Genomic DNA, 27,703 nt, shown 5'->3' with positions numbered 1-27,703 from the left:
TCTTTACCTCGGCAACGACCAGTCCCAGTACTCTTAGTTCCCAACAGCTGATCTTCCTATCTATACAGGATGGTCTCTAGCAACCTCTCCAGCTTGCAACCTACCCTTTTCAGTTTATAGTGTGCCTCTACCTCACCCACCTGCTTATGGTTCTCACTAGGGCTCAAAGTCGTCAACACCCACAACCCCCAGAGCCTCAACTTTCAGAGTCTTCATCTTAGCCTACTACTATGGAGGACCAAACCCACCAGCTTGACAGTCCAGCTCGAGCAGATTGGTAGCAAACTTTGCAGCAAATGCAACAATAGTTCCAACAGCAACTTCAAGCGTCCATGGCCATATTGGCTTCTCAGATCTAGCAGTTTTGCAAATGGATCGCTATTCTCATACCAGTTCTGTACCAGCATTCGAGATTACAACATCAATACACCACAAGACAATGAAAATAACATTCCTCCGTGAGGTGGAAGGTGATGATCTTAAGACTCTTTATCGTCTTTTGCAAGCTAGTAAAACAAAGAAATTGAAAATTAAAACCCCTTAGTACTATGGAGGACAACGCAATAAGCGTACACTTGAACAATTGCTTTACAAAATTCACTTGTATTTTGACTCCATGGTCCTTATCGATGCCAAGAAGATTACATTTGCCGTATCCTTACTTAAGGATATTGCCGTACTCTGGTGGCAACAGTGCATGTTAGAAAAATGTTACAATGTGGGAAAAATTTGAACGGGTCATTTGTAAAAGGACTTTATTCGTGCCAATGCGGATTTTTAAGTCCAAACTCTTTTATGCCACTTGGACCAAACTCTTTTATGCCACTTGGACCAAACTGGTTCTCTAGCTTCTTATATCTCACGGTTCACTAATATGATATTAGAGATTGATTCTTTGTCCCCACTAGCAGGTGAGCTTCATGCCTTCATTGAAGGTTTAAACTCGACACTTGTACCGATGTGCAAGAGTACAAGAGGAGCTGTAATTCTACTTCTAGGGATAAAGCGGCTAAGAAGCCTAAAAACTCGGCATGAAATTTACACCTGGATGTTGAGTGCATGCAAGACGATGCAACACAAGCAGCAGCATGGGCAGGCTCAAGTGCCACGTGGAAAGTGATGATGTAGCATTGATGATGTAGCATTGATGATGTGGAAGGTTGTGAACATGCCGAAAACCAGACTAGCACTTAAGGTGCAGATATATATGTGCCTGGGAAAATCATCATAATCATTTGCACTTCTTAGCATTGGACTTCACAAAGTGCTAGCCGGGAGTATTTAGTAGAGGCAGTTACCGTTTTCACTCAGTCATTTCTCCTACATCATTTGTTGGAATTCAATTGTAAACTATTTCTTGTACCAAATACAAAACATCAGTTTTAGGTCTCGTGTGTGTTGATTCTGCTACACTTTAATCTTAAACCCTACCACACATGAGTCTTGAAACATGGGGGAAGTTTGGAGAGAAACTGTGCCTCCATCTGACGAAGTACACATGGGCACCCTATACTAGAATCACAGTTACAAAAAAAACATGTTTTCTTGAAAAAATAGAAAATGTATACGTTTCAAAACGTCCCAATTTTTGGAACGCATTTTTTAAAGGTTTTTTTTTTGGAATGCATTTTTTTGTACATGAATGGTTAATGTTAAATGATCATTGGTAAATCAATATTAAAGTTAATGTTAAATGGCATTGCCGCCACCAGACCCATGGGGGACTTGGGCCCATGTGAATGTATTATCATTATGATTTAATGAATTATGATAGCCATAGGCCTCAAATTATTCACTCTTGAGTTTTTATGCACAAGTTTAACTTTTATACATGAAATCTATGGTTCCCAGGCTTAAGAACTATATATTCATACCATATTTATAGCTTAAAAATTTTAATGAATAAAAACTTATTTTTAAAACTTTTCCAAAAATAAAAAATATTTTTAAAAGTATAAACTTTGTATAATACTTCCCGTTTTAAAAACGTCTGACAACTATGACTGCAATGGGGCTCAACGTCATGGTCTTCTTTATGAGAGCGGTTGAGTTGAAATGAATCCGGATGCACCCAGAATGAGGAACTCGAAATCGATGATGCACCCTTACTTTTGCTAACAATGGTGGCTTATAGGTGTCTAATTGGACCCCCGGGGCTGGTGTCCTATGAAGGAACTTGCAAACCAAGGTTGTGGCTACTCCGAGCATAGAGAGGAGTAGGAGGTTCGATTCCAATAAAAGGCAGTTAAGAATGGCCTTGTTTGGGGTGGATGGAGTGGTTGCCATGGAGTTCTTTGAAATGGAAAAGACTAGGCTTTGCCATCAACTATCAAGAAAAGGGCATAATGCTGACAAGATGCAGCCAAACGAGGGGGAACAATGAAAATCATAAAGACTGGATATAATAAGGGAAACGGGATGGTAAGGAGGAGAGGGTAAGGGCGGCCAGAAATGTGGGATGGGGGCAATTAGAATGGGATTTGTGCTAGGATGATATAAGGGCTAAGAGTTTTGAAGTTGCTACCTTACCCCTTGAACAACAAGGCTAAATTACTTTAACTTCTCTTTTTGTGAGAGGATGCTTACTTACTAGGAACAACATCACCTTGCCTTCTCCAAGGGCCACTATTTTGAACCATTTGAAGTTTATAGTCTAGATAGGTAATATAGATTTTTTGCTAAAAAGAACATACCACTTGTGGTTATACTATGTTTGGTCCCATAAGACATTTCTGCCTCGAGCGATCAATAGTATTTCTCTTGGATCTTTTAAAAATCATACTAAGAAAATTCAGATTCGGAAAAGATTCAGTAGGTTATGCTAGAGAGCCTTTTCTGCCTAGTTCTCTATGGTTTCTACACACATCAAGTCACCCTTGTAAAGGTAAATTTTCTCTTTTGGTAATGATTGTGATATTTTTTTATGTTCAATAATAGTAATGAATTCAAGATGTTCACGTTGAGGATGGTGAACTATTCTTATCAAAGATGGCATCTCCTTTTTGCTTCAAGCTTGGAATTTGTTGCTTGGTTGAATTTGAATTTTTGTGTGGCCACCACTGCTAGTCGGGGTGATCACTTATTTGTTTGAGCTGCATACTAGCAAATGTGTTTGATTACACCATTCTCTTCATTCAAAATTTAGATGACACAAAAACAAAAGGAGCAAAGAGTAATGATTGTATAGAGATACAACATACCTAATGGTGGGTTACACATGTCGTGACGGTGTCTTAGAATGAGATTGTAATGCTAAGTTGTTCTGGACTAAATTTCACCTAGAAAAGAGCTTGAGGGATGCATACATCTTTCAAGTAGGAGTGGTGATTCCCAAGCAAAAACTTTAGTGACTATCTTGTAGAGTATTTTCTTCATTTATAGGTACTAGTCCCCCAACCTGTCCTCCGGACAAGGAGAAATGCATACCATCGAGGCAGAGCATCATTCATTTGATATGCATGTCCACCAAGGCATTGCCCAACAACCCTTCACAAACAATTTCATTAGGAAATTTTTTGTCCTTATCACTTGCTCCTCTACCGCTCATATGCCTAAGATGCAAGTGAAGTTGACCATGTCTAGACGAAGGCCCTCAAATTGTATAACCATTAAAAAAAGTTCACTTTTCCTTGACCTCCTATTGGGCCCATTGTGCAAATAGTACACACCAAGCACTCCATCGAGTGGATATACCTGTCTACAAAGGGGTAAAAGAACACATGTTATCTACTAATAATAGCCAATAAAATGAGTACAAATATGCGAGTTGGGACCTACTTGTCTACCACGTGAAAAAGCATGCACATGTGTATACACACACACACACACACACACACATTATATCAGCTTTGGTAGTTATATCAGCTTTCCCGATAAGAAAATTATTTATTTGGAAAAACATGTCTAAGTGTATTTTTGCTAGAGCAAAAATCCTTTAAGGGGCCCAAATTGTATTTTGTCGAAGAAAATATACACAAAGGGATCCCAAAGGGGTATTTTTCTTTGAGAAATTATCCCCCCTCCCCGTTACCTTCCCAAGACCTTAAAGAGTATTTTTGGTGGGGAAAATATCCACCCAAAGAGTATTTTCATTAGAGAAAAATCCCCTTTAAAGAGGGTATTTTTGATGGAGAAAGTTCCCCTCCATTACCCTCTGAAGCAACCTAGAAGTTATTTTGCTGCTGGAGAAAATACCCCTTTCATGGGTGTTTTTGTTAGAGAAAATACATCCCAAGGGTACTTACATTATAAAAACACTCCCTCAAGACCATGTTTTTTATATTTTGATTGAGAAAAATGCACTATAAATTCAGCATTTATATGCATCTTATATATATTCTTGGATAAAATATGTTTTTTCATGAGAGAAAGTTCAACTATTATTAGTTTTTCCATAACTCAAACTTCTCAGAGGTTTTTGCTTGGTCCCCAAGTTTGAGCTTGTATTTGTTGTGCTAATGGCGACTTACTTAGGCAGCCCTGTCACAATTTCTTTAGTCTGCATAGACTTCATTCTTACACATTTACATGCCCAATTCTCTTATGTCAAATGTCTCTATCTGCAACAACTCCTAAACCATTTGCAAACATTGCAGCACTCACTTCAGGCATATTTACATTCAATGTAAACATTTTGCCCACTCTGTTATCTTTTGCAACCAACCTGCACTTATCTTTAAAGTCTTCTACATAATAGCCCCATTAAGGTTAAACTGGACCTACAAATCCTGCTCAATCATCTGGCCAACTGAAACTAGATTCTGTATAATGTTCGAAACATGAAGTAAAACAGTTTCAAAGAAAGTGTAAAGGTTTAAAGAACTGAGAGAAACAGAGGACAACAATGAAGTGGCACTGCAGATTACAAATTTGACCCAGTAATAAGGATTAGTGTTAATGTTCATTGCAAGCAAGAAAGGATAGCAAAATAAGTGTTACATTGTTTCCATTGTAGAAGAAGAGGCACCACTCATGGTGCTATGATGAAGAGTCACTCATGGTGCTATGCTGAAGAAACACCCATGAGTAGAGACCCTCACAGTGATGGCTTACACTAAGAGGCCTTTGCTCAAGCTTAGGAGAGTTGCCATCACTAAGAGGCTTTTGCTCGGGCTCAGGAGAGTTGCAATCTTGAAGAGACTTGCTATTAATACTAGTGCTCAACCAATGGGGATGAACATGATAGGAAAGTTCTAGTAGAAGCATTACAGCATGGAAGCATGGTCACAATCATAACAAGTAGTTCATCGTTTTGTTCCGTGCCATTACAATCATTTGAAGTGCAGTGCATTGTTTCACAAGCTTTAGGCTAATGATATCGCACTAGAGCAAAGGCTCAGCTCAAGATCAAGTGTAGTAAAGGCTTAGCTCAACGCATCCTTGTTGAGATATCGAGCTCATCTAGTGAGGCAGTGGACACTGATGACCCGCCTGGGGGATAGGCCCCACACTTACACCACTGGCATGGTTGGTGAGATCATGGGTGATATGTAGCCAGTGGAATGACAGGCTATGTGACAGCCATTCTAGAGACTGGCATAGTTATAGCGCTAGCTCATTTAGTTGGGTTCACACTATAGAGAACCCTAGTATGTACTTGGTTGAGTACCTTTTCACATAGTGTATACTCTTATCTTTGTATATGGTGTGTTGAGTGTTGTGTGAAGAAGAAGAAGATTTTCAACCTCTCACCTTGTGTGTTCTCCTTTAGGGTTTTGTGAGTGTGTGTGTGCTTGCAAGAGCTCAAGCTCTCTCCTCCCTTGCATCTTTTCATGGTATCAGAGCCTGGTTCATGCTAAGGGCTGAGCTGCAAGCAAGAGAAGCATAGGAAGCGGTACGAGGGTAAGAGCTTCATCTACTCTTCCCTATTTGTGTTGGCAACTACACCCTTGTCGGGAGCTCTACGGGAGGCACCGGCAAACGATCTCTGATTGAGGAGCTTTCTTTGCAGGAGAAGCTAAAGGGCAACTTATCTGTCCTATCGGAAGAATTTTTCGAGCCGAAAATGCGTTTCGAGCGCGTTAGGACCTTCGTTTTTCGGAAAGCAGGCGATTTCGAGCACTGCCGCGTAAGTCATCGATTCTATGCAGAACTCTCTTTTAAGAACTACAGGAAGACAGATTGGTTGTGCAGACATTGTGTGTGCTACAAGGAGGTCAAACAGTTGCCATTAGGTGTATGTATGCACATTGAGGCTGGTTGTGACATTTGAGCGTAGTACAGTACCGCTACAAAAAATACAGCAGTTTGTGTAGAACAAACCAGAGTGTTGTTTCTGGTAAATTTGTGTGTCTAGCAAGATGTCAAATGATGACATAAACCATATTGTTGCTGAGAAGCTTGATAAGAACAACTTCCATGCTTGGAGGTTCAGGTTGACAAATTTCCTGATGGGAAAGGGTTACTGGGACTACATAGAAGGTGAGCATGAAGAGGCACCGGAGATACCGGAGATCAATCCGACTGCTGCAGATGTGAAAGAGTTCAAGGATTGGAACCAAGGAGCCAGAAAAGTTATGTATTGGCTCTCTATCAGTATACAAGACACCATGATACGGCACATACAGGATGCCAAGTCCCCCAAGGAGGCGTGGGATACCTTGGTAAAACTCTATGAAACGTATACCAAGGCACGGAAGATACAGTTGAAGAATGAACTTCATACTGTGGAGAAAAAGAGTATGTCTATGAATGACTATGCATTGAAGATCAAGGGTATTGTGGAATCCCTTGCATCTATTGGTGTTTCAGTAGATGATGATGATAAGGTGGAAGTCTGTCTACGTGGTCTCAGGCCACAATACAAGGCGTTTAAGACGTCTATTCAGACTTGGGAAAACATTCTCAATTTCACAGATTTGGTGTCTATGTTGATTATAGAAGAGAATAGCTTGGGTGAAGACCAACAGTCTTCACAAAACAAAAACAGTTCAGAGCAACAGGCCTTCTACACAAGTTCAGGAAGAGGACGAGGTAGAGGAGGTCGTGGACGTGGCCAAGGAGGTGGCTGAATAGGTAATCAGAATTATGGCTATAGCAGCAGCAGCAACAACAATCCCCCAAAATTCACAACAACACGCAGGTGGAAGAGGCCAATTCAGAGGCAGGGGGAGTCAAAGAGGTCATGGAAATTGGCAAAGGCAGTATAATGAAACACGTGGATGCTTTTATTGTGGTAAGCCTGGACATGTGTAGGCAGATTGTTATAAGAAGCAGGCTGACATGCAAAATGGAAAATTGCAGCAAAACAACTATGCATCCTTGAGCAGAAACAATGAGGATAATGAAAGGTTGTTTGTTATGCAGCATGTCGTTAATGCCATGTCTAAAAATGTTGAAGCAACACATAAAGATGATGTATGGTACATTAATTCAGGTGCTTTGAACCACATGACAAGTCATGGGGAGTGGTTCAAGGAGATGAAAAACCTTCAAAGACCAGGTTTTGTGGAAACAGGGGATGACACTGCTCATCCAATTGCCCATGTTGGAGATATGCCATTGTCTATGCAGGATGGCAAAGTGAAGTACCTTGCAGATGTACTTCATGTTCCGAACATAACAAAGAATCTGGTTTCAGTAGGCCAAATGATTGAGCAAGGTTTGCAGGTTCGGTTTAACCCTGATGGTTGTTATGTTGAAGATTTTAAAGACAAGTGCAAGTTGGTTACAAAAGGCAATAGAGTGGGCAGAATGTTTACATTGAATGTAAACATGCCTGAAGTGAGTGCTACGATATTTGCAAATGGTTCAGGAATTGTTGCACACAGACATTTGGCATAAAAGAATTGGACATGTGAATGTGCAGAGAATGAAGTCTATGCAGACTAAAGGAATTGTGACAAGGCAGAAAATATGTGAAGCATGCCAATTTGGAAAAAGCAAACAAAGCATGTATTTCCATATGACAAAAATGTGAGCAGAAATGCACTAGATGTTGTGCATTCAGATATATGGGATTCTACGGAGACCATGTCTATGGGAGGCTGCAGGTATTATGTGACATTTATTGATGACCACACAAGGAAAGTGTGGGTATACTTCATGAAGGAGAAGAGTGAGGTGTTCACTCATTTTTAGAATTTCAGAGTTATGGTTGAAAAGCAAACAGGGAAACATGTAAAGTGCCTAAGGTCAAATGGAGAGGGAGAGTACTTCTCCAATGAGTTCTCTGAATTTTTGTAGAATAATGGTATTCAGAGACAGTTTACATGCAGATACACTCCGCAGCAAAATGGAGTTGCTGAGCAGAAAAACAGGCACATTGCTGAGATTGCGCGAGCATTGATAGGAGAGGAGAATATGCCGCATAGCTATTGGGCTGAGGCTGTTTCTATAGCATTTACATCATGAACAGGACTCCAACTGCATTCATACATGATGTAACTCTAGAGGAGAGGTTTACTGGCAGAAAACCCGATTTGTCTCATCTGAAAGTCTTTGGATGCATTGCATATGTGCATGTGCCAGATGAGCTGAGAACTAAGCTTGCTGGATCCAAAAGCTGAAAAATGTGTGTTTATTGGGTATTCCCTTGAGCAAAAGAGATACAGGTGTTATAACCTTGCTACACGTGAGTTGAGGGTAAGTAGGGATGTTGTTTTTGATGAGATGAGCAACTGGTATACTGCTGAAAAAGAAGCTATTGGGGCTGATGTGAGTGGAAATGCGGTTGCACAGAATGCAAGTCAGCAATCACAGTCTTTGAGTGGACCAGGAGAGTCCTCATCTAGTAGTTCAGTTGATAGACCATGGAGTGGCAGGCTGCATCATAATACCAGTCCTGCAAATGTGATTAGTACATCACATAAAGGCAAAGAGAAAGTGGTTGAGCCCCTTAGTATGCCTGACATTTCTGCAGGGCATTCTCATGTTGATGGAGAGTCTAGTGGCTCAGAGATGAGCCTTGATGAGGATCTTAGGATACCAGCTATGAGAACACCTGGTGTAAAGAAAGCTATGGAAGCCATGAATGCAAAGCTGCGAAGATCTTGGAGAGTGAAGAATCCTGTGCAAAGGTTTACCTATGATGGTTATGTGGCACATCACTATGCATACATGGCAAAAGTTGTGTAGGTTGTAGAGCCCACATGCATTGATGAGGCTGTTGGAGATGTGTTGGGAGAAAGCTATGGATGAGGAGATGGATGCACTATATGGAAATGAGACTTGGGATTTAGTACAATTGCCTGAAGGCAAGAAAGCCATTGGATGCAAGTGGGTGTACAAAGTAAAACATAACAGTGATGGAAGCATAAGTAGGTACAAGGCTAGCTTGGTAGCCAAAGGATATGCGCAGACATATGGCATTGATTATGAGGAAACTTTCAGCCCAGTTGCCAAGAGGGCAACAGTGAGAGTTGTGATAGCAGTGGTTGCATCAAAGCAATGGTCTTTACATCAGATGGATGTAAAGAATGCATTCTTGCATGGGGGTTTGTAGGAAGAGGTGTATATGTTGCAGCCACCTGGTTATGAGGATGTGAGTCACCCCGAGCATGTTTGCAGGTTGAAGAAAGCCTTGTATGGCTTAAAACAAGCACGAAGAGCATGGTCTGATAAGATTTCTGAATATCTTGTTACTATTGGTTTTCATGTAGCCAATGCAGATTTCTCGTTGTATGTGAGACACAGTGATAGAGGGGTTGTGCTTGTTGTCATCTATGTAGATGACCTGATCATTACGGGGGACCATGATGCAGAGATCTTTGATGTAAAGATCTTGCTTGGACAGAAGTTTGAGATGAAGGATCTGGGGGAGCTCAGATATTTCTTAGGCATTGAGGTGATTAGGTCATCACATGGTATTGGATTACTGCAGAGATAGTATGGCTAGGACATATTGTCCAAGTATGGTATAACAGGCTGTAAGCCTATCTCAGTGCCATTGGATCAGAATGGCAAGTTGAGTGCAGATTCAGGAGAGATTTTGGAGGATCCTACTATGTATAGGCGCATAGTAGGAAGCTTGATCTACATGACGATCACCAAGCCAGATTTGAGCTATGCTATTGGGTTGGTGAGTCAGTTTATGCAGGTTTCTTGGAAGCTGCATTTGGATGCATTGAGACGCATACTGAGGTATGTGAGGTCTACTTTGCATTGTGGACTATTTTATGAAACTGGGACAGAGATATGTGTACATGGGTACACAGATGCTGATTGGGCTGGTAGTATCTTAGATAGAAGATCTACTAGTGGCTTCATGTTTTCTTTGGGGAGTGCTGCTGTGACTTGGAGCAGCAAGAAGCAGCCTACGGTTGCTCTATCTAGTACAGAGGCCGAGTACAGAGGTGCTGCTATGGCAGCATGTGAGGTAGCTTGGTTGAGAAAGCTACTTGCAGAGGTCTATCATGGATAAACAAGTTGTCATTTTCTGTGACAACATTAGTAGTATACAATTGGCCAGGAACCCAGTTTTTCATGCTCGCACGAAGCACATAGAGGTCCACTACCATTTTGTGAGAGAGAAGGTTTTGGCAGGAAACATTGACCTTGTTTATGTTAGCACACAGGATCAGGTCGCTGACATCTTCACCAAAGCATTGGGTACAGAGAAGCTCCACAGATTCAGGGCTTCTCTTGGTGTACATGAGATGGAGTTGAGCTCGAGGGGGAGTGTTGAGATATCGAACTCATCTAGTGAGGCGGTGGACACTGATGACCCGCTTGGGGGATAGGCCCCACACTTACACCACTGGCATGGTTGGTGAGATCATGGGTGATATGCGGCCAGTGGGATAACAGGCTATGTGACAGCCATTTTCTAGAGATTGGCATAGTTATAGCGCCAGCGCATTTAGTTGGGTTCACACTATAGAGAATCCTAGTATGTACTTGGTTGAGTGTTGTGTGAAGAAGAAGAAGATTTTCAGCCTCTCACCTTGTGTGTTCTCTTTTAGGGTTTTGTGAGTGTGTGTGTGCTTGTAAGAGCTCAAGCTCTCTTCTCCCCTACATCTTTTCAATCCTCTCCTTGTTCATGTAAGGCTCAGCTAATTGGAGGATTCAACATAGATAGCAGTAAAGACTAAGCACATCCTCGCCTTGTTTATGCAAGGCTTAATCAACTGGAGGATTCAGCATGCTGCTCCTCATTTGGAACCTCCCATTATACTGAATCAAATAATTTGTTGAAGGTCACATGAAAGCTTGGGCATAAGCTTTAAGAAGACAAGATATAGTAAAATATCATCAAAAGCGTACAATGTCCATGAGCCCTATGCCTATTTTAGCCCAAGGCCCCCAAAAGTATACATGTGAATGGTCCTAAGCCCAAGTGCCTAAGCCCCATCCCCCATGTGCATGTGCATACCAAATCTACTTCATTAGAAAATGCAAGAAGGGAGAAACGGGGATACTCGTTTACATGGAGTCTAGAGACACGAGACGCCATTTACATGGAAGTCTAGACATGGGTAAAGGTCACCACCATGAAAGCTAAGGCATAAGCTCCAAGTGGGTTTCGATCTAGTAAACCTTATGCGCCAAATAGGAGACGGTGATTTAAGGAGGGCTTGGGTATCACGTCAGGCGTGTGTAGGGATGGACAACAATGGCTACACACGTTAGGCGTGTGTAGGGATGGACAACAATGGCTACACACGTATATGATTTGGTATTTTCAAATTCTTTATGAACTTGTTTTTGGCTGCTTTCCAACTGTTATATTGGCATGAACCCTACAAGAGCTCATGAACCCTACAAGAGCTCATGACAATTATAGGCTATACGTCACAGCAAGGTCACTTTCCAAGGATGGTTAGGTGGCCAAGATGGCAAGTGTAAGAAGAGCATCAAGAACTGCAGGCAAGGTAAAAGAACCCTTTTAAATCATATTTTGAAAAAACCATGCTACTTGCATACAATCATATCTAAAAGTACACTAAATTTCTATGCTTTGGGATTTAAATTGATCTAAGAGTGAAAATGTCCTTAAAAATACACTTTATAAATAAAAGAAGATAAATCCAAAAAAAACTATTGATTAAAGTGTACAAAATAATCCCAAAATAAAATTTGAGTTTTATGACAACAAACGCTTACACTGAAATCATTTTTTTTGTAATGGTTTATTTTTAAGTCCTCTAGATTTAAAAAAAGACACGCTTCTTAATTCAGTCAAGGATAATGAAGTGATATAAAAAAAATTCATGCTAAATAAATTAATTTATTTTTTAATTTTCTTTTAAACTTACATTGATTAAATTTATTTTTATAAAAATATAAATTAAAAATAAAATATTAAATATCTTATTTTAACTTTTGATAATATTTATTTATTTTATCATAAATTTATTAGTTTATTAGTTTTTAATATTATAAAAATATTAAAGATTATATATAGACTATTGATTTCAAATATGGTTAGTATACATAAACATTTCAAGTTCAACAAAAAATACATCTTAGGTATTGATTTTGAATATAGAACTAGATATTGAGAAAATAGATATTAGGTATTGATTTTGAATATGAAACTAGATATTGAGATTTTGAAAGATTTGTTTTAAAGTGGATACTGTGTATCCATTTTAAAGTTGTTTAACATTTCAATTTATTGCAAATTATTCTTTGCAATATTTTATTTACTAGTGAGATTTTGATACCATAAAATAGTAAAGTGAGAGTGAGACCAAAATATAAGTAAAGTTTTCATCTTGATACGTATTTATATTGTGTTAAAAACACGCAATTTGGATACCAAGTATAAAAATTGTGTTGAAAAACACACAGGACTACATACTTTGTATACATTTTCTAAAACAAACAAAGTGCTTTTAAACACAAGTAAAAGCTGCTTTTTTGGAAAATTGAATACCAACTTAAAAACCTTGTGTATTTGCAACATGAATTGTGTTAAACATGGGTAGAGAGATTCCAAAACAGGTTTAAGAAGCCTATTTTGGAAAATGGATACCAATTGAAAGGCATGCAAGCATTTCAACTTGGTATCCATTTTTTGAAACAAACAATGATATTCTACTTGTTTTTTGGTTTTTTTTTCTAAAAATGCTACCAAAGTTTAAGTTTTCTTGAAATACTATAACTTGAGATATAATACACAATTTTTAAATATTTTGGCACTAACATATCATTTAGATTACATGCATATCTTTTCCCACCAGCGTAACATTTAGATTGCATGCACATCTTTTGACTGTAAATTGTTTTAAAAAATTAAGCATGTAGCACAAGCTATTGTATTTTTTTTAAAAATGAACTTTTGTAACCCTTTTTAAAAGAAAACGAAAACCCAAAACAAGCAAAATAATGATACCAAGTTGAAAGTCATATATGTTTGAAAATACACAAGCTTTTCAACTTGGTATAAATTCTTATTGAAATCAGACAAGTCTTTCAACTTGATATCCATATTCCAAAACATGCATCTTTTACTTATTTTTGAAGATCTCTACCTCATCTTAGAAAAATGGATACCAAGTATCTAATTTTGTGTGTTTCAAACACAGTTTGGATACTTGGTATGCAAATCGTGTGTTTTCAACACAATGTAGATACTTGGTATCCATTTTTCAAAACAAGAAAGGAGCTGTACTTGTTTTGGAAGCTCTCTTCCCGTTTTAGAAAATGTGTACCAAGTATCTAGATTTGTGTATTTTCAACACAGTGTAAATTGGTATCCATTTTTCAAACAACTAAGGAGCTTGTACTTATTTAGCCATTTTTCTCAAAAAGGCATATACTATCTCTAATACAATAGAGCAAAAAACGAATTCATGGTATCAAAATCTTATTGGTAAATGAAATTTATAGTGAACAATGTAGAATAATTTTGAAGTGTTAACAAAACTTGAAAATAGATACACAATATCCATTTTTTGTGAACTTGAAGACATAGCATAAGAATTCATGTATACAAAATAGATATTTAAGATATTTATACCAAAAATGATATTGTGTATCTTTTGACTCTCTTCTAACAAAGAATTTTTATTTTTTCAACTTGTCCAAACTTAGATCACACTTATTTTGCTAGAATTTGATAATTCTAAAGTATTTTAAATTATAGAGAATTTTGTGTCTTTGTATTCATGCCTATTTCTATATTAAAACATAATATGAAATAGAAGAGAATGATGATCTTACCACACCTAGGACACTAAAACATTAACATTTTATCCTCTCAATAAAGTCTTGTGAAAAGCATTATCCCAAAGAAACTTGAAAGAATTTTCTCTTCTCCAAGCTTTTAAGCTTACCTATTGAAAGAATTTTCTCTTCTCCAAGCTTTTAAGCTTACCTATTGAGAGAGTTAAAAAATCATAAATGATATGTACATGTAGCATCTTTCTAATCGTTTTATAGTATGATGGTAATGTTAACGGAGTAATTGTGTTATAAAGTTTTGTAGGAAAAAGATGTTTTTTTTATGTTGCTTTCTTAGGTATTAGTGTACTAAAATTTTCATAATAGAACCATCAATATAAATTATATAGTATCACTAAGTAAAAAGTAATAATTCTATAAGAATCTTACTATTAGATTATCTCTACGTTGCTTGTTTCCTGCATCTATGTGTGTTGTTACCTTTATCTCCACCACTCCAACAATTTGCTACCTAGTTGGTGGTTTTCACTCGGGAATTGTTATTTTTAGTCCTTGTGTTGATTTTTTAGCTCTTTCATGGGCTTTGCAGCTTTTGTAGCACTTATGGGGAGGCTTGTTGAGGACTATGCACATGGGGATGGTTGAGGGATGCAAGACAGTCGTGGGGGTTATGGAGCTTTGGACATGGGGTGACTCAAGGGGGCATAGGGGTGTGGTGGGGCTAAGAAGGTGGCCTTAGGGTTGGAGGTGGATGAAGTCTAAGTGATAATCATGTGGCTTGTTTTTCAAGGTTTTTAAGCATGGTGGCTTGCTTCTCAAAGGTTTGTAGAGAGCTAGCCTACTAATGCTTATTCTCTTCAAGTATTTCACATACACACGATTGATCTCTCTTGGCTATTTTTTGATTTAATTACATCCCTGTTGGCCTTAGCACGATAGCATTTCAAAGTTTGCTAGAATTTTGAGCTGTTAAATAGAAATCATATATCAACCTAGAAAACAGCATGCTCCCTTTAACCTTAACATCAAGGAATGTACCTAGGTCTTACATTCCTTAATAGGAAAATGGGTTGCTATTTTGTAGCTCCCCATTTTCATGGGGGTAATGTACTCCTTAGGTACATTCCCTCTTTGTTCTACCCTTGCATCATAATGTGCATCATGATGTGAGTTAGGTAGATTACCAAGCTCGCTCAAGTTTGGATCTAACTTAAGAGTTTGGACTTAATGCTTAGCAGTACGTCATTCTTCTCTAGCTGCAAGGCCGCTTGTGATCACATCTCCTTGATTGTTGATGTTCTTGTAAGTAAGTTGCTTTAGGTAAAGGCTGTGGACCTATTTTTCGTGACTACTGCTTGCTGGCTCATTTGCACGAAACCTTCATCAATTTGATTGCATCTCTTTAATTTGGTTCACTTTAAAGGTTGCATCATTTTGCCTCACTCTTGGTACCTAGACTTGTTGGACTTTGGTAACATTATCCTAATCTTTGTGTAAAAACACTAGCATTACATTACGTAGTCAATGTAGGTGAAAAGAGACTGAAGTTGTTCTTCTTTCAATTCACTTGTGGTGAGACTTGATTCACTTTAAAGGTTGCATCATTTTGCCTCACTCTTGGTACCTAGATTTGTTGGACTTTGGTAACATTATCCTAATCTTTGTGTAAAAACGCTAGCATTACATTACGTAGTCAATGTAGGTGAAAAGAGACTGAAGTTGTTCTTCTTTCAATTCACTTGTGGTGAGACTTGAGGTATTCATCTTTTAATTCATTCTTCTCAAAGAAACCATGTCAATTGTTTTTTGAAGCATGCCTTTCAACCTAGCTAGGTGAATAGTGATTATTATAAATTAACAGTTAGCTAATTTTATGCCCCATATTGTAGGAAAGTTGAAACATTTAATTTGGTACTTTGCAAACAATGCAAATTGGTACAGGGAAGCAGTGGATTAAATAATGGTCTTTGAGTGTAGGTAGAACAACAAGCTCTAATTAATTTTTCTCCTTATGTGCACAACGCATATTTGTTATTATATTTAAAAAATCAAGCATACCTTTCAACCCAACTAGGCCAACAATGATTATAGTTTAGAAAATATTACACTTTTAAATTTAGTGTATGCCAAATCTTTTTTCTGCAAGCAATTATCATGTCTTAGCTTAGACCTAAAAAGATATGCAAATAGATTCAAATGGTGGCACACATTGTCCTTCAAGAATACGCTTGAAGCTGGTGATTTGTAATCGTTTTTGATAGCCATCACTTCGAAACAAGACCAAAATATGTAATTAATTCAATCATTTAGCCTTCTAAAATGCAACAAAGGGAAAAAAAGCCAAAGGTGAACGATCGATAGTAGGGTTGACCAAATTTTGTTTGACTAACCAAAACGGACCCACTCTCCACTATATCTTGGGCTAACAAGCTACAAATAGACATTTGCAAATACCCAAGTTCTATTTTACTAACCAAAACCGACCCATTCTCCACTATATCTTGCATATAGCAAGACTAACAAGCTGCAACAAATAGCCATTTGCAAAAACATGCCTTGCCACCTTAGGGTGTTCTTATTGTAAACAATAACTATACTTACATGAAGTGACTTCTAATCATTTTTAATAGCCATCACTTCCAATCATTTTCAATAGAGTCACTATTCAAAAAGAGAGAAAACTATTCACTAAATGGTAATCAAAACATATCTAAACCAAATCCCACAATTTTTCAAAAAGCAAAAATCTCCACCCCTGGATCCCTTCAATCTTGACAAACATCTTTTATTTGAGTCTTTCGTCCCAAGGCTCACAATGTTGTCAAGACACCCCAGAAATAAGTTCTCCTCAAACCAAAACTTTAATTTTTACAGGGACGCATTCTTCTAAAATTAAGGACATGAAAGAGATTGAGGGAATCATAATTCGCCATAGCAATCATCATAATTTAACACATACATATACATATATATCAACTATATATATCAATTTCTGTTATAAATTCTCACACACATAAAAATTAAGGACATGAAAGAGATTGAGGGAATCGTAATTCGCCATAGCAATCATCATAATTTAACACATACATATACATATATATCAACTATATATATCAATTTCTGTTATAATTTCTCACACACACATACATATACATATATATCAACATACACACACACACACACACACACATATATATCAACATGCATAGCCATATCAATCATCATAATTTAACATGCATAGCCTATATATATATATATATATATATATATATATCAGCATGCATAGCCATATCAATCATCATAATTTAACACACACACACACATATCAATTACTGTTATAATTTCTCACACACATACGTATACATATATATCAACACATACATATCACATACATATATATATATATCAACATGCATAGCCATAGCAATCATCATAATTTAACACACACACACACACACACACACACACACACACACATACATATACATATATATCAACTGCTGTCATAATTACATACATATCACATACATAGCCATAGCAATCATCATAATTTCTCACACACACACACACACACATGCATATATATCAACACGCATAGCCATAGCATTTAACACACACACACATACGTATCAACTGCTGTGATATTTTCCTGATGAAATTAAAAAATATATATAATGCCTTGGAAGTTGTCACAAGTGGCAGGAAATGGAGCCGCAAGCTTATCTCCACCATGAAGACGAGGAGGAAGCTCCCCCCCCCCCCCCCCCCCCCCCCCCCCCCCCAAAGGACCCGAAGAGCAAAAAGCCTGGCACGATGAAGGGGACCCGTGATGCAATGTCGGCGGTTTCTCATTTTTTCATCTCGGAATTCGTGCAGCGAGGTGGGTTTGTTTTCCTTTTCTTAACCTGTCACTCCTGCGATTGCTTGCGTGTAAGAGAAAGCGGTGTTTTTCTTGTTTTTTCTGCCGGAAGATCAAGTGGGTTTTCCTTTTGTTTTCTGCACGCACCTGTCACGGTGACCTGTGTCTGAGAGCGAGAGAGAGAGAGAGCGTTAAGGGTGTTTTCCTTGTTTCTCTGCGGAAATCTGAAGTGGGTGTTTCTGCGTGCGCGCATGTGTGTGTGTGTGTGTGTGAGAGAGAGAGAGAGAGAGACAGAGAGAGAGAGAGAGAGAGTCTCCTTAATTTGTCGCTCTCTTCCACTGTTTTCTGCATCCACCTCCGATTTATCTCAAGTTTCAACCCTTTGTCTCCATCATCACCATCTTACCCTACTTGCTTTTCAAATCATTGAGCTTTGAACAGATTTTGATTAGATAGATCACTTCCTCCCTTGAAAATTTCCTTCTACCCACCGTCTTTGTCAACAGAAATCTGCTTTTGGAGTTCAACCCTATTTTGCTTTTTGCTATTTAGTTCAACCCAATTTCTTTCCAGTGCTTTCTGTTACAACCCTAATTTGCTTCTATTAATTTCTTATTAAATTCAACTCTATTCCGTTTTCTGCTTTTTAGTTCAACCGCAATCTACTTTCCTTCTGTTTACTTCATCCGTATTCTGCTTTCTGCTTTTCATAGCTACACCCAAACTCTCATAGCCCACATTGTAAAGTTGACCCAAACCTTGTCCACCCAAAATCATGTGAATTTCCTTGCACCTTCTCGTTTCCAGGAAACTCTCTACAGAACTGTGCGTCTTTGAATTTTTCCCTTCTGCAGGGCTAATATAGCCAGATCCTTGATGCCAAAATCATGCCCAGCAGGCCAGAGTTACTAGCAGGACTGTCTCATAACAGGACTTTCATTGGTGGTACACTCCATTGATTCAAAAATGGGAGGCAAACTGTCTAGAGCAGCTTCATTCTCATCACACGACTCTTCAATGGGACGGGATTCAAGAAGACTTGAAAGTGGGAAGAAGCTGTCCAGGCAGTACTCATACATCGGTGACAATTACAACAGTGTTGAACAGGTATTATGCAACCATCAGTCCCATCAGCCCTCTCTGTTATCATTTTCAGGCCACAGGGTTTGTATCCTATTTGCATGAGGTCACAATAGATGCTGATTTTTGTTGTGTGTGATCAAATCTTTTAAGTTTCTGGGTTGGCAGAGTACTGTAATTTTACACGGCACCTTACCATGAAAGGTTTCTAGCAGTAGTATATTTTGGGTGTCCTTTTAGGGCACCTCTGGAAATGCTGAAGGGATGAAGCAATGGTTTTCACGTGTGTTGAACCTTCTTCTAAATCTGGTATGGCGAGCAGGTGACAGAGGCTTTACGAAATGCAGGCCTTGAATCGTCAAATCTGATTGTGGGCATCGATTTCACTAAAAGTAATGAATGGACGGGTTTGTCCCTCACCCTCATTTGCTTAAGAATTCAAAGCTGTTTGGAAGTTATGCGGCATCTTGTATGTGATTGGTAAAGTTGCTTGTAATTCGTTGTTTTACGGGTTGTCATTTATGGGTTGGCAGGGAAAAAGTCCTTTCATGGGAGAAGCCTACATGCAATGAGTGAGAACACGATGAATCCTTATGAGCATGCCATTTCAATTATCGGTCGGACGCTTTCACCTTTTGATGATGACAACCTCATACCTTGCTTTGGATTTGGAGATGGTATTTGCAACCTTTGCTTCTCATCATTTGTAGCAGGAGCGTTCTTGGTTAATGCTGCTAATTAACTTCAATTGATGCTATTTAAGATGTGTAAAACTGAAATACACAGAGATTAGATGGAGGCTTTCGTTTCAAACTTTTCTATCATGCTTATATTGACTGAATGAATAGATGTTTACGTTGATTGTTGAGATTGGGACTTGTTCTGGACTCTTGAGTGATGTGTGTTAAACTACCAATGAATCACACTTACTGACTTGCTGCTCGAGTGCTGCAAACTGCTGTCGTTGGGCTGCCTTTTGCTAATTTGGACTTGATCCAGGACTGAGGCTTGCTAACGAGTGCCGAATGCTTAATAATGACCAAAATCTTGCTATTTATAGGTTCATAACTGCTCCATTTGGAATTTTGGCCAACCTTTTGCAAGTCCGAAAATAATGCCATGAAATTCATCGAATGTTTTCATACTGGGCTAAAAAGGTGACCATTCTTTGGGCACCTTTTTAGGCTGTTTTGGGCACCTGTGTGGGCTGGCTAGCAGCCGCAAAATCTAACCTCGCCCAAAGCTGGTTAGCGTGTCCACGAGGCACCCAATATGGTGTGCAGGCGACATTATTAATAAGTTGACAAGGTTTTCAGGTATTATCTAATTAATTTATTACAGCTAGTGTGGATTTGACCCTCTGGTTGGTGTGACCCTGACAGTAACAACACATGATCGGAATGTATTTAGCTTCTTCCCGGATCATCGGCCTTGTAATGGATTTGGGGAGGCGCTCTCACGCTACAAGCAAATTGTTCCTCACTTGCGACTGGCTGGTGCGTACAAATATGCCTACATTCAATCTTGACATTCTCACTACGATTATGCCTGCATATTTTTGCACTTTTATTGTTTCTCTTATAGTAGAGTTGAATCACTGTTTCCTGTTGACTTGAGAAACAAGCTCATGTGTAGCTTTAAAAACATATTGATATGCAGGACCAACATCTTTTGCGCCCATCATAGAAGCTGCCATTGACATTGTTGTACAGAGTGAATGTCAATATCATGTGTTACTGATAATAGCGGACGGACAGGTATGCATGTGGCATAGCAAACTTCTCTGCAAGAATTGCAACACCATTACTTTGCAGTCTGCTAAATGTGACAGGTTTTGCAGGTGACAAGAAGTATTGACACTGAATCTGGGAGATTAAGTCCACAGGAGCAAAGTACAATTGGTGCAATTGTGGCAGCAAGGTATGCGCGTGTTCATGCACCCATGTTCCAGATCATGGTCTACTGGTGTGGGTTTTGGTTCCTTTTTTATCTCAAACCTTTCTACTCCTAATATTGATGAACAAATGTAGCGAGTACCCTTTGTCAATCGTACTAGTGGGAGTTGGTGATGGACCGTGGGACATGATGCAGCAATTTGATGACAACATTCCTGAGCGTGTGTTCGACAACTTTCAGGTGAATTGACTTAATGTCTTGGATTTTGGATGCAAATTTCTTTAAAGATTTTATGGCGGCATACTTATTTTCTATGGGTGCAATGGAACGTGTGCTGCAGTTTGTCAACTTCACAGAGATCATGTCCAAGAACATAGCTCCACAGCAGAAAGAAGCAGCATTTGCACTGGCAGCATTGATGGAGATTCCAAGCCAGTTTAAGGCTGCAGTGAATTTTAGCCTTTTAAAGTAAGATTGTGTACATCAGGATACAATCACACCCATGCACATGCCACATGCACACCATACACTTTAGTTGGTATTTTGCAATACCACTTGCTGATGTTGTTAGGTCTTTCCAGCCGTCAAACGGAGAGATTACCCACCATGAATCCGTTGCCAACACCCATCGACGCAGTAGCAAGATATCCAACCTCGAGAAGCACCAATCAGGCCAGTCATCAAGGCCTCAGATCGACAGCTGGTGGGAATTCATCGGCATCCACTCAAAACAGTGGAGATTCTCAGGTGCTGAAACGTTGGTCTCTTTTTAAGTTCCAACAAAAGTCTCGTGTGTGATGAAAGGGGTGGCCGACACATTACATACAAATGTTGTGCCTGTGCCTCACCTGTTATTCTTTTCTGCATTTACAGCTCTGCCCTGTGTGTTGGGTGAACCCAAAGAACATGGCTTTCAATTGTGGTCATCAGGTCTGATTTCTCCATCTCAGAAAAATATACTTATTCAAAGATTTTTTCATGTTGCTCTCTTTGAGTGCAAGGGAGATGAGTGGTATATGAGTTAACAGGTCTATCTTTGCATGTGGACGTGAGAAAGATTTTGACCTTATGTGTGCAGACTTGTGAAGACTGTGGGGACGACTTATCCACGTGTCCCATTTGTCGGGTAGTGATTTCATCGAGATTGAAGCTGTATTGACATTCTGTTGTGAACCTCCTCATTCATAAAGGTGTTGGATGCACACATTAGTACTTGTGGCTGCCCTAATTTTCACAAACTGCATAATGAGTTAGTTGTATATACTTTTGACGGAAGACTGAGTTACACAACCATCTTGGATGTATGGAGTTTTCGACAGATACCTTTTTTTTTCAGAGATCCAGATAGTATAAGTTGCTGCCATACGTTTTGAGATTTAAATATATACAGCCTCTGGAAGGAAGAAAATTGTCAAAATAATCCATGGTTGGTTCGGCACTTGGTACTCCTTAAGAGCATCTGGAAGAATGAAGGATTGTTTTTTGTACATTTTCACAGAAATAGAGCCTCCGTTTGGTTAGCAGTATGCAGGTGAGACAATGCAACTATGTAAGGAGTTTGAATTGCCTAGACCCAATCAATTCTTATGGACCTTTGTTCCTTTGTTATGATCTGAGAAACAAGATCCCTGGAGCTCATTGTACAAGCTTTTATAGGGAATTTATTAACTTTCAGAATCATTTGCCAAATCGATTTAGAAGGGAGATCTCAGTTTGAGGCTAAGTTTCGTGTGGGTTACTGTCCATCATTTGTGTCCGCTCACCGATCATTTGTGCCTGCTGGGCAGAGACGTGACCTTGATAAGAAGAAAGAGGCCATGGAAAAGCAAGGAAACAAGCCCCAAGTGCTGATGAGCTAGAGTTGGTGAAGATGACTGTGTTTTATGGCCTGGCCAGGATGATGACTGACAGTAGAAAAGCATGAGAACCTGATAAAGCTTGCCTTGCAAAGCCAATGTCTCATGAGGAGATATATATGTCAAAAATTGGAGATATCTAAAGCTTACTAGAACTAGCAAGGCTTGTTAAGAAGAGTGGTATTATGAGAGGCAAGTTACAACTCTTAGAAATGAGAGGTGTTATGAGAGGCAAAATTGAAAGGCTGGTGTTAAGTGAGTTTGGTATGATCTCTTTTATACATAGCTGATATGAAACCAGTAGCATTGACAGTTTCTCTAGATTTAGCTCTGATAAGGATGAAGCTCTTTTAGGTTCATCACAATCAGCAGAGCTTGATCTAGAGAAATTTGTCAATGCTACTGGTTGCATATAAGCTATATATAAAAGATTCCACCAAATTCTTAGTCATCATTTTTGTTATGCCTCTCATTTCTAAGGAAAAGTTTTTGCTTCTCTCATAACACCACCCTTTTTCAAAAGTCTTGCTAATTTCTAAAGAAAAATTGTCACCCGTCTCTCCTAACACCACCCTTCTTCCAAAGTCTTGCTAATTTAAGCAAGCTTTGGATATCTCTGATTTTTAGCATAAATACACTACTTTGATACGTCTCATCGACAACCCCAAGCCCCAACCTCCCCTAATGAGCCAAAAGCAGAAGATACCTTGCAACCCATCCCTTTCTTTGCAAGGTAAGCTTTATCTTCCATCTTTGTTTACATTATCTGATGCATGTGCCTTGCTACACTCTTCATCTTGGGAAGGCCATAAAGCATGGTCATCTTCAACTCATGTAATACTGTAATCTTGGCATGACTAGTTTGGAGATTAAAGTGAAGATAGAGAAGACTTCGAAAAATCAAAAAGTGACCACATGATCAAATGAGGAGAGGGAAAGGGGGGTTATGCTCATTCATTGTCCAATTTTAAGTAAACAAATTCCTTGTTTATCGTACTAAGTGAACCTATCTCCTATTTATATTACTATTTTTTGAATCCAGTCGTATTAACTTGTAAATGCTTTGGTCAAAACCCATAAAAAAGATCACTTGTGCATACGTGGTTGCAAATTCAATTGGCAGAGGATGCAGTCCACCCGTCCACTCACAGAGGTATATTTATGAAAATAGTTCTTAATTTTATGTATTATATTTAAAACATTATCAAATTATCAATGACACAATGGAAGACTTTATCTTATACAGTATTAGGTTTTGAATTAGATTATTAGCTATCAAAGCTGGCTATTGTTTTCAAACTTGCATAACCAACGAACCTTACAACTCGGTTGTGGAATGATAGTTGTATACAACTAACACTACTAATAGCGAAAAGACCAGCTGTCGATTAAACACTGCTATCATACTCACTTAAGAGCATGGTATCCTCTAATGTACTTTGTATATAGGAAATTTTCTAACCGGTATTATATTGGCTGAACATTGGTATGATATCAGGTAAAGACCGGAAGGAGAACTTGGGGTGGCCATATGATACCAGTGTTTTGTACTGGTATGATATCGTTTGGAACATTACTCTATGCAACATGCATGAGTTAAGGTAAAGATCAACTTTGCTTTAGACAATACCATTTTTGAAACAATATGATACCGGTGTTAAACCAATAAGATACTGATTGGTGAACCAGTTGCATACACCTAGGAACCTATAACTATAAACCAGATTTAAACCAAATGTTTAACTTGCTATACGATGGTTTTGTATTGCAGGTTGAACTATATTTGTTGTTTGAGGATATGCATCCACAGGCACTAGTTCATCAATGAGCTTTTGAGAAATTAAAGCCATACTTTGTGCGCAAGCTTAAGGATCGATACACCATGAGTAAAGTAAACACCATTCTCTTTGAGAAGTGTACCACAACAAAGTGAACACCCATAAAAATCAATAAAACCCTATTACAATGGCAAGCCCACATACGACATCATGTTTCTAGGAGCTTGGAAATCGCTAGGTAAACTAATGCTTACACAAGCTAGTTATTAGATTGCTTGGAAATCACTAGGTAAATCAATACTTACACAAGCTAGTTATTACAAGCCAACACTATCAAGGGTGGGGGTGCTAAGAAACCTAATCAACACCCAATGATATAATGATAGCTGCATATAACTTTGGATCGCTTAAAGACCATCAACAAAAAACTAAGAAGAAGTCAAAGAAAGGTAAATCTCCTACTAAGCCAATAGTTTAGCACTAGTTAGTTTCAGATCGATTGCTCCAAGCCTAAGGGTAATATGAGGGTAGCAAAAAAACATTTGTTTTCCAAAGAAAGACATCCTCAACAAACCCCCAAAAAAATATTTGTTTTCCAAAGAAAGACATATCCTCAACAAACCCCCAATGAGAACTTATGAGGGTTCTAAATGTTTCTCTCTTTGTTGTGATCTCTTTGGTGTGATGATTCTCTCTATCCTCATGACCAATTTTTAAGATCCAATCCAATATTCAACAATTTGACATCGTTGTTACAATATGTAAGTGATGGGGAATCAGGCTTTCTACAATATGTAGGTGATGAGGAATCAAGCTTTCTGGATGATTTCAAGAGATTAAAGACAAGAGTCTATTGTTGAGAGACAACAAAATAATATCTTAAACATTCATGTTTAATCATTCTTAAGTAGTAGTCAAAGAAAGGTGAATCTCATGTTAATGCAATACTTTAGCATTGGTTAGTTTTAGATCAATTGCTCCAAGCCTAAGCATAATATGAGGGTAGCAAAAAAATATTTGGTTTCCAAAGAAAAACACATGCCCTCTCAACAAACCCTCAAGGAGACCTTATGAGGGATCTAAATGCTTCTTTCTTTCTTTCTTGTGCTCTCTTTGGTGTGATGAATCTCCCTATCATCATGACCAATCCAATATTCAACAATTCGACATCATTGTTACAATATGTAGGTGATGGGAAATCAGGCTTCCTAGGTTATTTCAAGAGATTAAAGTCAAGAATCTATTGTTGAGAGACTAACAAAATAATATCTTAAACATTCATGTTCAATCATTGTTACATAGTCAGTAGAAAAATATCCTAGAACTCCAAAAGAAAACATAAGATCAAGGTACACGAGAACTATACAAATATTCTTCACAGAGAGAATCAAAACTTACAGAAGAAATTCTCAAGACCCAAGCAAACACCACTAGGAGTTCAAAGCAGATCGTGGGATAAAACACCAATGTACAGTGTCGTATACCCCTCAGCAAAATGGTGTTGCTGAGAGGAAAAACAAGTCACTTATGAGATGGCACGATGTATGGTCAAGAGCCAAGCTTTGCCACATGCGTTTTGGCTTGAGGCTGTCATATGTGCTGCATATGTACTCAACAGGTGTCCCACTAAGGCCTTGTAGTCTGTTACTCCATACAAAGCTTGGCATGGCAGAAAGCCTTCTATTGGTCACTTGCGTGTCTTTGGTTGCTTGGCCTATGCTTTAGTGCATGTGCAACAACGTAGAAAATTGGATGATAAGGCTGTCAAATGCATTTTTGTTGGTTACAGTGCTGAGAGCAAGGGTTACAAATTGTATCATCTGCAGTCAAAGCGTATCTTGATTAGTCGAGATATTGTTTTTGTGGAAGATGCTGTGCAGCCTTTGTTATCATGTACCCAAAGAGACAGGTGTGAGCTCACGGGATGTATTTGATACGTTGTTGCCTCTATTTACAGGTGGGAATTCAAATGTAAGTCCTAATGAGGTAAATATTGAGCCTATGCAGATTTCAAACGACATCATAGATCAGCCTATTTCTGATGAGATTTACAGGATGTAATTTATGAGGATAGGGCTGAAAATGAGCAGGCTAGAGGTATGCCTAAATGGCTGGTGCAAACCTTGCGTGATAGTAAAATTGATGCACTTATTTCTAGTCGTACTCGTTCAGGTTTTCAGCATGCCTCTTATGCATCAGATTGTTATGCTTTGGTTGTGTCTAGTATGTGTGAAGAGGAAGAACCTCTTTCATTTGATGAGGCACAAAAATCAGGGCTGCAATGCAGAGTGAATATGATGCTATAATGAAGAATGGTACATGGTCTTTGTGTGATTTGCCTATTGGTAAAAAGGCCATTGGATGTAAGTGGGTTTTTAAGTTGAAACGAAAGCCAGATGGCAGTGTTGATCGCTATAAGGCTAGACTTGTTGCAAAGGGTTATGCTCAAGAAAAGGGCATTGATTTTGATGAGACCTTTGCTCCCACTTGTCGTATGACTACCATTCGTAGCATTTGTGCATTGGCAGCTCATAATGGTTGGAATGTACATCACTTAACATAAAGATTGCGTTCTTGAATGGAGATTTGCATGAGGAGGTGTATGTATTGCAGCCTCGTGGTTTTGTTCAAAGAGGGCAGGAAAACAAAGTGTGCAGGTTGAAAAAGGCTTTGTATGGTTTAAAGCAAGCTCCACGATCTTGGTATGAAAAGATACATGCATATTTGACTGCACATGGTTTTCAGAATAGTCCAATAGAAAGCACTTTGTATGTTAAATGTGTGGATGATGTACATCTAATCATTGCTCTCTATGTCAATGACATGCTGCTCACAGGACCAAATGAGAGTCATATTGCTGATTTTAAGGCTCATTTGAATGCCTCTTTTGAGATGTCAGATTTGGGACATTTGCATCATTATTTGGGGGTACAATTTAAGTAGTGTGATGGAGGTATTGCTTTGTGTCAGACAAAGTATATTGAGACATTGTTGCGGAGATTTGGTCTTGAAGATTGCAAGCCTATTGCTACTCCAATGGAGACAGGTTTGAAGTTGAGTCTTCATGATGCTGGAGATCACTTTGATGTCACACTCTATCAAACAGCTGTTAGTTACCTCATTTATGTATGCATTATGAGGCCGGACATTCAGTTTGTAGTCTCACA

At 38.6% G+C, this 27,703-nt stretch overlaps 1 protein-coding gene and 1 long non-coding RNA gene across 2 annotated transcripts; both read left to right on the top strand.

The window, feature by feature from the left end:
* Positions 1–17,837: 17,837 nt before the first annotated feature.
* Positions 17,838–22,591, top strand: LOC147615854 (E3 ubiquitin-protein ligase RGLG1-like). Its single transcript, XM_086778455.1, has 11 exons — positions 17,838–19,033; positions 19,329–19,413; positions 19,540–19,683; positions 20,389–20,502; positions 20,666–20,763; positions 20,847–20,926; positions 21,037–21,142; positions 21,243–21,370; positions 21,484–21,649; positions 21,776–21,832; positions 21,981–22,591. The coding sequence occupies exons 1-11, from the start codon at positions 18,893–18,895 to the stop codon at positions 22,059–22,061; spliced, it is 1,200 nt and encodes a 399-aa protein (XP_086634581.1). The 5' UTR covers positions 17,838–18,892; the 3' UTR covers positions 22,062–22,591.
* Positions 22,592–23,826: 1,235 nt separating this feature from the next.
* LOC147615853 (uncharacterized) lies at positions 23,827–24,655 on the top strand. Its single transcript, XR_015262647.1, has 3 exons — positions 23,827–23,911; positions 24,257–24,359; positions 24,530–24,655. It is a non-coding gene; the product is annotated as an uncharacterized LOC147615853 (long non-coding RNA).
* The last annotated feature ends 3,048 nt before the right edge of the window (positions 24,656–27,703 follow it).

The sequence above is a fragment of the Cibotium barometz genome, chromosome 39 (assembly GCF_041138505.1).
Source record: "Cibotium barometz isolate CiBa-2024 chromosome 39, ASM4113850v1, whole genome shotgun sequence".
In the NCBI taxonomy this organism is placed as follows: domain Eukaryota; kingdom Viridiplantae; phylum Streptophyta; class Polypodiopsida; order Cyatheales; family Cibotiaceae; genus Cibotium; species Cibotium barometz.
This window is presented reverse-complemented; position numbering and strand designations above follow the sequence as displayed.